Source organism: Etheostoma cragini, chromosome 7, assembly GCF_013103735.1.
Source record: "Etheostoma cragini isolate CJK2018 chromosome 7, CSU_Ecrag_1.0, whole genome shotgun sequence".
In the NCBI taxonomy this organism is placed as follows: Eukaryota; Metazoa; Chordata; class Actinopteri; order Perciformes; family Percidae; genus Etheostoma; species Etheostoma cragini.
In genome coordinates, this window is record NC_048413.1 from 1686050 (window position 1) to 1696347 (window position 10298).

The 10298-nt window shown below is 42.3% G+C and overlaps 1 protein-coding gene across 2 annotated transcripts; it reads left to right on the forward strand.

The window, feature by feature from the left end:
• Window positions 1-4166: 4166 nt before the first annotated feature.
• Window positions 4167-9330, forward strand: LOC117947579 (probable G-protein coupled receptor 173). 2 transcript variants are annotated; one of them, XM_034876638.1, is made up of 2 exons: window positions 4167-5170; window positions 6190-9330. In XM_034876638.1, the coding sequence occupies exon 2, from the start codon at window positions 6361-6363 to the stop codon at window positions 7576-7578; it is 1218 nt and encodes a 405-aa protein (XP_034732529.1). In that variant the 5' UTR covers window positions 4167-5170; window positions 6190-6360; the 3' UTR covers window positions 7579-9330. The 2 variants fall into 2 exon arrangements, with proteins under 2 accessions (XP_034732529.1, XP_034732530.1); XM_034876639.1 differs by lacking the exon at window positions 4167-5170 and adding an exon at window positions 5231-6095.
• Window positions 9331-10298: the final 968 nt, after the last annotated feature.

Sequence of the window (10298 nt, forward strand, 5' to 3'; positions counted from 1 at the left end):
TATTTGTCTTTATTTGTCACTTTGTCCTTTCCTCCTCTCTTTAAAAAACTTAAAAAAACAAGTAAGAGACTGTTCCTTTAAAATATTTAAAACTACTAATGAGATTCTGTTTTAGCACGATCTTAGTTATTTATCGTTAAGTGCTTATTTTAGCGTAATTTTAACGTACTTTTATTTATGAGCTTAGAATTTGATCTCTCATTGACTATTGGATGTGTGAAACCCAATTTCAACAATTTCATCCTGAATATTGAATGTGTGCATGATAGTTTTATGCAGAGTAATGACACTGCAGTGCAAAAGAGAGACTGGACGAAAGTAACATCAGAGCCTTTAGTGCCGCTGTTTCAGGCATGCATTCAGCTTTGCTTGAAGTGGAAATACACACACGGCAACATGAGCTGCAGATGGGAGCCAAAGGTCATGCATTGCACTGAAGTCATGGTGTCATTAGTATAGAGCACACTGATCATTGTAAGCTGAGATCAGTGTGTTAAAGCTCAGGGATACGCCTCAGATGCTACATGATGACATGTCACGGACTATTTCGGATTATATTCATGATGGGCTGATGTCGGACTAAAGGTAAAAGCATTATTTTTCAGTTTTGAGTTTTGGTGCTAGTCTTTCTTGCTATTAGTTCTTTCAGATTAGTGGAGGAATAAAACATCCAAAATACACATTTGGATGTTTATTTAACTACACTTTGTATATTTCTGCCTGTAAATATCTCCTAAATTTACCAAAAGGTTTACATTAGAGACGTAGCAGCTGCGGCCCTCTGCTGCATGGCATTCCCTCGCTCTCTTGCCCATGTCTTCATCTGTCCTATGGAAATAAAGGCCTAAAAATACCTGAAAAAATGATCTTAAAAAGAAGAAAAAAACATTAGATAAGGTTTCATTTGCACATTTAAACATGGAAAAATGTCAAAATAACTTGTAAAAACAGACGTGATTGTCTTAATCTATGCTATCAACTGGGAAAGTTTCATGCTGGGATCTGCTGGTTGAAATAATTTCCCCCATTCACCTGTACATGTCTTCAAAATGTCATCATTTTACAATGACATACATTTTTAAAGCCGTTTTTTCCCCCAAAATTCATTTTTCTCCACTTCAGTTCCATTCCTATCAATCGTCAGAGGTTTTTCCACAGGAGTAGTTCAGATATCACTCACAGCCTGATTTATGTAACATTGTATAACTAAAAACATTGCAAATATAGATTTTTGTTATGCCTGTTGACAGTATTTACTGATATATTTAGTGATAAGAAGAGATATCTAAAACTCCCTGTGCAAAACCTTTGATTTTAATATGTCAACAACATGAAATAATCATTTTGAACCTGGCGTTATCCAATGTTCAATAAATATTACATCAGCGCATATTTAACAAGCAAATTGCCTAATATTCATATTTTAACATAACATTTAAGAAAGCGTAATGTAAGTAATTAATAGAGAAAGTTTAGTGGTGATATAAACAGTAGGGGTGGGAATCACAATATGACATAATCACGATACATAGCTCATGATACAATATTATTGCGATTTTAAACATATTGCCATATATTGCAATGTATTACCTTTTTTCCAACTTCCAATTTTTCAAATTATGTCCCCAACTTGTTAACATCTGTTTTTTGCTGCAGAATGAGATTGTCAAGCAGACAAACGGACCAACACACTCTATATATAATGATAGATCGATACATGGCGCCTGTGTATCAATACAGTATTGCCACGGAAAATATCGCAAAAAAATCAATACTATGCTGTATCAATTCCCCTCCACACACACACACACACCCCTAATATATAGAGTAGCAGTTAAACTATTTCCCTATTAACCTGCAGTGTCTCTTTTAAGAGTTGTATAAACTACTTCAGTGCTTTCCTGTCCAATTAATCTCCCGTATTAATGTATTCACTTCAAACCCACAACCGGCCTTGGATGTCAGGTATGGATTATGTGGATTATGTATTTGGCCTTAAAACGAAATTAATAATTAGAGCACACTTGCATTTCATAGACTTGTGCAGGGAAAAGGGGGCTGGGGGCTGGGGGCTGGGGGTGGGGGGGAGTGATTCATTTGTGTGATGGTCACATAGCTCGAGTGTGGAATGGATTAAAAATGGAAGCAGACTTCTAACTGACCCAAGGAGGATAATCAGTGGGAGTTCTACGGCAGAATGCCTTTTTAAGCTATACGCCAGTGATTTCAAAAGAGGTTCTGCGAGTGTTGTGAATATTACCAAAAAGCCATTTAAGGGGGCATTTTCTCACTCTTTTCACTCAGTTTAGTTTGTTCTAATGGAGTTATGTCATCACAAGAAACTGTTTAAAAAAAGCTTTTACTTAATTAATGTCTCTGACAGAATAAAAGCAACATGTCATAGGATTCAAAGGAATAAGCAGCCATGGTCCTTCGATGTTTAAAGGCTTCATGTCATTTATCACAGCCATCGTTTAGCACAAATTCCATTTGTTTTGTTCGGTTTAGGCCATCCCCCAAGCCATCACAACTCTACACAATCTGAAGTTAATATTATTCCACTTTCATTATTCAATAATGCCAGAAAACATTCACTTTAAAACCAAAACTTATCAGACAAACCGTTATACCCAAAATGCCTTGTATATACCTAGAAGTAAAAAAAAAAAAAGAAGACATCTACAGCTACATGGTGGCTAAGCCTGTACTCAGCCACAGACGTGCTTTGTGCTAAATAAAAAATGATCAACATGCGAGTCACCAGTTACAATGTGAGCATTTACAAGAAAGAAATTAAAGCCACTACGAGATATTTATATCCATTTTGTGTTGATTTTGGGGGCCCCTGTGGACAAAAGCAAATTCCCGTCTCTCACTTGTTGAACGATTGGTTGACTTGTGTTTTCACCCGTCCTCCAAGCTTATCCTAATAGCTTGTTTTGTTATTCAGTAAATTAAGTTTTCTTTTCTTTTTCCTGATCCTACCCTAGGGTTCACTAAAACCACCAAACATAACGTCAAAAATACAATTTTGAGGAAAAAGCTCCTCCTGCTTCCTTTAAACTCACGGCTAACACTGTGAAACTTTGCCCAGGAAAATAGAACAATAGGCTCTTCTGGTCTGCGTGCCGGGAAACGTCTCGTCTGATTTCACCAGGAATCGGACCCGGGACAAGGATCAAGACGAAGCCTATCTTCTCGTCGGTGGTCTGGTTTGTTTATGTAGGTCACATGGAGCTATCAGAATTAAAACAAGACTGCTTTAACAGTGCACAAATGTCTAAATGTAAAAACATTCAAACAGAAAGCAGAAATAGAAAATGAAAACATAAAGTACATTTGAGTTTTATTACTGTATTCTTTTAGGAAAGGAGGCCCAATATTCCTCCAGAGAACCCACAATCCCTTGCTGCTGCCCTGTCAGTTCTGTGAGTACCATTGTGGGTCCAGTCAGCCCAGTGTGTGTCCGAGGACAGCATGAGACCAATGAAAGACAGTTTTTACAGACAGAAAGACAGACAGAGACACACAGACAGACAGATAGACGGACAGACACACAGACAGACAGATAGATAGATAGACAGACAGACAGAGACACACAGACAGTCAGACAGATGGACAGATAGATAGACAGACAGACAGACAGACAGACAGAGACACACAGACAGACAGACAGATAGATAGATAGATAGATAGATAGACAGATAGACAGACAGAGACACACAGACAGACAGATAGACGGACAGACACACAGACAGAAAGATAGACAAACAGAGACACACAGACAGACACACACACACACAGACAGAAAGATAGACAAACAGAGACACACAGACAGACACACACACACACAGACAGACAGACAGACAGAGACACACAGACACACAGACAGACAGACAGACAGACACACACACACACACACACAGACAGACAGATAAACAGAGACACACAGACAGACACACACACACACACACAGACAGACAGACAGAGACAGACAGAGACACACGGACACACAGACAGACAGACAGACAGCGTCATAGATGAGAGAGACGGTCAGAACACAACATTACTTCTCCAGCTCACAATACTGCACAGATCCGCCTCTCTCCCTCTCTCTCTCTCTCTCTCTCTCTCTCTCTCTCTCTCTCTCTCTCTCCCTCTCTCTCTCTCTCGCTCTCTCTCCGAATATAACCGACGGTTTCCGCGAATGTGCGAGCTGCCTCCTTGCAAGCAGCCATAATTGGGATTATTCAGGAATAATTCGCCTAATCCAGCCGCGTTGTTTTTCTTTTTCTTTTTCCAAATCGTGACATCGACAGCGTTCGGCGACGTGAATCCCACCGTGACATCGTTGGATTTGTCAGAAATGCATTTGTTCTGTCACGCAGGCGTTTTTTTTTTTCTCCTTTTTTTTTTTTCCCATTGTGGACTTTTAAAATGTAGTCCACCTTTACTGGACCGCAACACAAATACTGCATATTAAGAGTTCAGGGTAAATCCATCGCCCGTTTGGACTGAAAGATGGGACAGAGAGACGGATCGAGGCTGTTGTCTGTGTGGACTAATTGCTCTGGTGCCACCAGCCAATATACATGCCAAGACGATTCATTTAGGGGATGCGCGATCTCTTTTCCCCCCCTCTATCTACCGTTTGTGGGTGGGTTATTGTAAGCATTGACAATCTGACATCATTTGGATATATGTGAACAGAACCAGATTATGGTTTTTCATCGCGTCTGTTTCTAGCCTTGTGGAAATCTATCTTCGACGTGGTGCAACATCAAATCTGTTTTCTCCGATGATTTTCAGACACAAATGAACACATCCCTCTGTATGAGACTGTAACAGGGTGGCGGTTTTCTGCATATCTCTTAAATGTGCCAGAGTCCTCACCCTGGATTGCTTGATCAGCTGTTGATAATTTTTTTGTTGTTGGATATAGCCTCCGCCGTCTTATGTTTTTTTGGCTATATGTTGCTGAATTCCATTTCCTCGCGATGGATTTATGCATAACAGGTGTTGTTTGAGCCCGAGAGCACAGCACGAGCATGAGGCTTTATGATGTGTTTTTCTCTCGATTCAACAAACAGTGAAACAAAGCGACTGGGATCGTTTTCTGGTTTTTGCCTTGAGAGAAGAACAGATCCAAAAGAAGATGAGGGGATGAAAGGTAGGTTATCATCTCTCTCTCTCTCTTTCTCTCTTTCTCTCTTCCTCTCTCACGCACACACACACACACACACACAACAGAGGTGATTTTGACACCTGTTCATCTGTTTTTCACTCAAGCCATTGTCAGGCCAAGCTGACATGGCAGCCATCTAATCAGGTGAGATGGTATTTGTCAAGGTGGCAGAGGGCTGTTGTGTGTGGATGAACATAGGCCCCCACTTCCTGCAGATCATATTGTGTTTTATGGCCTACATAGGCAAGGCCCACCCAGACAAGCACAGCTATGTTTTATTATATCACTGTTCGCCTATACACGACTTTTTAGAAGAGGCTGCATCTTAAAAAAAAAAAATTGTATTGAATTTTCATGTTTTTCATCATGTCTTCTTTAAACAAGGCTGACTGTAGGATCTTTGCTAAAACACTGAGGCCTGACCGTGATAACCACGATGATAACTGTTGAGTGCCATTCACACACGTAGGCCTATGCTTAAAAAACTACAACAAATGGCTGCCCGCTCTGCCATTATATTCTCCCATTTGTTAAGTGCTGTGAATGGTAAAGATTACACCCGCTGCTCTTTAACTGGGTGTCACGCACAACCACACGCACAGAGCACCAGAGAAAGCATTACATGTTCTTTGCTCATTTACAAGATCTCTGTTTGTTGGACATGCCCAGTGTTGGTTGTACTGTGCCCGCTCCATCCTGCTGTACACCCCCATGCATTCACTCAAACACCCACACTTGCACAAAGTATGTGAGCTGGTGTATCTTAGCAACGGGCAAGGTAATTACCGAGAGAGCCAAGGAGCTGGCATGCTGTAGAGCTGCTGATCTGATCCCAGCCTTAGAGAAACGGGAAGGCAAAGATTTCCACTGTGTTGCCCAACACAGCACTTCTATATCCATACTGCTAAATGTACGTTTGCTTTGCTCTTAGTGGACTGTTTCAGACCTAACCGGCAAGTCAGACATCTTGTTTTTCATTCCTCAAAATGTGTCTCTGTTCACAGGTGGTGAGCTTGTGGACAAAGAGGCAAGATGAATCTGTCATGTAGAAAAGATCCTTACGGCCTCTCCTTGTAAAGACGAGGGAGCCGTGGGAGACGACGGCTGTAGGAGGATCAGTAGTTTTTATAAAAGGGCCGGGCCGAACCAGGCGGGCTCTCGTGGAAGGTAACAGAATGGCTAACCAGAGCTTTGCCATCGATGGCCCTGGCAGTTTGTTGGCTGTGCTGGCTTCGCAGAGTGGAATGGCAAGAGGTGGCCGCAGCAGCAGCAGCAGCGGCGGTGGTGACGGCAGCGGCAACGGTGGAGGAATCTCTGCCACGGATGTGTCTGCCTACTTTAAGCTGGTCTTCTTGGGTTTGATCATCTGTGTGAGCCTCGTCGGCAACCTCTTGGTCTCCCTGCTGGTCCTGCGAGACAGGACACTTCACAAGGCCTCCTACTTCTTTCTCCTGGACCTGTGCCTGGCAGATGCAGTCCGCTCGGCCGCCTGCTTCCCCTTCGTGCTGGTTTCCGTCCACAACAGCTCGGCCTGGACTTACAGTGCCTTGAGTTGTAAAGTTGTGGCTTTTATGGCGGTGCTGTTTTGTTTTCACGCTGCCTTCATGCTGTTTTGCGTGGCTGTCACCCGCTACCTTGCCATCGCCCACCACCGGTTCTACGCCAAGCGCATGACCATCTGGACCTGCGCCGCCATCATTTGCATGGTGTGGACTCTGGCCGTTGCCATGGCGTTCCCACCTGTCTTCGATGTGGGGACATACAAGTTCATCCGTGATGAGGATCAGTGCATTTTCGAACACCGCTACCTGAAGACCAACGACACCCTGGGCTTCATGCTCATGCTGGCTGTGGTGGTCCTGGCCACGCACGGCTTCTACGCCAAGCTGCTGCTGTTTGAGTACCGTCACCGCAAGATGAAACCGGTCCAGCTCGTGCCGGCGATCAGCCAGAATTGGACCTTCCACGGTCCTGGGGCCACGGGTCAGGCTGCAGCTAACTGGATTGCAGGGTTCGGTCGTGGCCCCATGCCACCCACCCTGTTGGGCATCAGGCAAAATTTACACAATCAACACCGGCGGCTGCTCGGGATGGAAGAGGTGAGGTCAGAGAGGAGGCTGGGCAGGATGTTCTACACCATCACCCTGCTCTTCCTGGTCCTCTGGGCTCCTTACATCGTGGCATGCTTCTGGAGGGTGTTTGTCAAGTCCTGCAGCATTCCTCACAGGTACCTCTCCATCACTGTCTGGATGAGCTTCGCCCAAGCCGGAGTCAACCCCATCTTCTGTTTCCTGCTCAACGAGGACCTGAGGAAAGTGCTGAGAGCTCACCTGCCCAATTACTGGAGGACTAAACAACACCTTCCCCAGGACGAGGCCTACTGCATCATGTGATAAGATATAGGAGCTTAATGAAGGGAATGTTATATGTTTTAAAGGGAGAATTTCGAGAGTAGAAGGGATGTAACGCACCTTGGTTACGTGTCCGTTTTGTTGTTTTGCACAACAAAATCAATTCTTTGCCAACAAATGCAGGCATAGGCTTATTAAGAATGTTATTTGAATACATGTGTCAGGTGCAGAGGAAACGCCCTGGTAACAGGGCAGTAAAGCCCTGGTAACACTTTAATGGTTTGTATTTCTGATGATGTACTGTATGATTAATAAATAGGAAAGATCACAACTATCACCACTCCAACTAAGTGTGACAGATGCCATTTTAAAATAATGTTGCCTTATTTCAATGGGACACGCCCCAGAGCTTTTAACTGAGAATGAGTTTCTGTGTCACATGAGGCACAAAACAGACACAAAGAGGGTTGAAATCCTTGAAGAAATGTGCCGCGGAATGTGAAAAGAAAGTGTTGATCAGAGCGTCACTAACTCTGAAACACATCAAGGAACTTAAAGGGTCTGAATGGATTGATAGACCACCCCGGACGCCTTTTCATGTAATTCAAAGAAGACTGCAGAATATCGAATGGACCCAATAACCTTGGATAGATTTAAATAGCTGTTGTGAACCCGAGAAGCCCCTAACATGCTTGATTTTTTGGACTTGATTTAGGGCGTGTCAGGTTTCTTTGTATCATAAAAAAAAATGCCTGTTTTCCTTCATTTGTAAGCTATACATGTTAAGCAGATGACACTATTTTGAAATATGACTTGATTTCATATTGTACAGACTGTACAGGAATGTATATTCCTGCTTGTGTGTTTTTATATAGAATTCATGTGTGTTTGTGGTGTGTGTGTGTGTGTGTGAGAGAGAGAGAGAGAGAGAGAGAGAAGAAGCAGCAGACAGAGCTGAGAGGAGAGGAGGGAGAAAGACGAGAGAAATAATGATGATAGAATAGGTTCCAGTAATATTGAGTCAATATGAAAGCAGCCTCATCTTGGAGTCTTCATATCATGCTTTGGATGAAAATATAGCCTTTAAATGGATTTCCTAGACTGAACATGTAGTCGGATTTGTTTAAAATGTTAAGTACAGATGGATTATAGAAAAAAGACGGTCAAATAATAATTAGAAAACAACACTTGTGCAATGTAAACAAGCCAAAGGATTTAAAGACTTGAAAGATGATGTAAATTACGTCGTTTTAAAAAATCATTAGCAAATGAACATTTGCAGATGATGGTCTTGGGAATGTTTTTAAAGTACTGTTACCTCGAATGTTACCAGGCTCTCTTATAATTCCCTCCCAACATTAATGTCCCCATTTGAGTGTCCTGGATCACAGGAAGTTCAAAATCCAAACGTCTTCAGGCTGGACCACAGAGATGTTTGGTGAGTGGAAACCGGCTTAGAGTACACAACGTTGTCTTTCCAAATTAAGATTCATGTAATACAAATGTCAGACCTACAGTATGTTAGGCATAGATATATTTGTGCAGTCAATTTTCTAAATGTGGACCCTTGCACAGCATACTGTATTAGCATGCATTCCACTGCATTTCATAGATTCAAGACTGGGGATTACAACTTGTACAGATGTTGATATGGGAAGACGAAGTAAAACGGGAAGTCCATCATTTTTATGTCTGGCATTCCTTCGCGAGATGATATTCTGTAACTGTACAGTTTAACTGAGGTGGTTCTTTTGCCCACTCATCAATAAAGACTCTACTTTTGATGCATTCTGAGATATGGCCTGCCTGGATGATTGACATTGCCGGATCACTTAACAGGAAATAGACCCCCTGACAGTACAAATGACATCCTATCAGGGCTGTAGCGATACGACAAACGCATGACTCGGTTCATATCACGATATTTGACCCACGGTTCAATACAAACCTCAAGGGGGGGGATTTTGAGGAAATTATACAATTTCAAAAACCTGTATAAACCGAACACCAAAGAACAATATTAACTATGCTACTAGTAATGAAATAGAGGACTAAATAGCCAAAGCTATAACACTTCTGTGTTTCTTGTAACAAAATAGCCTAGTGTTGGAAATCAGCCAAACTCTATTGTGGAGATGATTTGAGAATCTTGAAAGTTGTTCTTCAAACATGTTCTCTTACATTTATAAAGTGAATTAAATGGCTACTGTTTCCCAGTACTGTGCAGGGTCCGAAATCAACACTCACCAAATGTGGGGGAGGGCCAAACACTGGCACATGCCCCAGACACAAGCCACTACCTTCTGTTTACGCATAGCCTGCGTTTAACTCAGGCTAATTCATTAGCTGGTAAGATGGTAGGATAAATTAGGCAGCCGGTCTTCCAAAAGAAAGCACAGGAAACGGAGTCTCAGTCCCCCCATCCGGGAGGCTTCGACAGTGACACACTTTCAGCCTGCTTTTGGTTTTATATCGCATGTTGTTACAGCCGTACATGCATTTCAGTTCGCATTTCTGTATTATTATTAGTCTAGATTTGTACCCTTAACTGCATGAAATGAAAAGTTTTCTTGACAGTTTGCTCTCTACTGAACATTGACCAACAAAGAGTCAAAATGGCTTGTGATTTCTTATGGAAGTACCAATCTTTCAAACCTGTGGAGACAGGTGTATAAATACGCAAAGGACTATACAAGGTGGTTGAATCTAACAAGTAAGGTTCTTAATAAAGTTCCCTTGGCCTTTGGAATTTAAAAAAACAC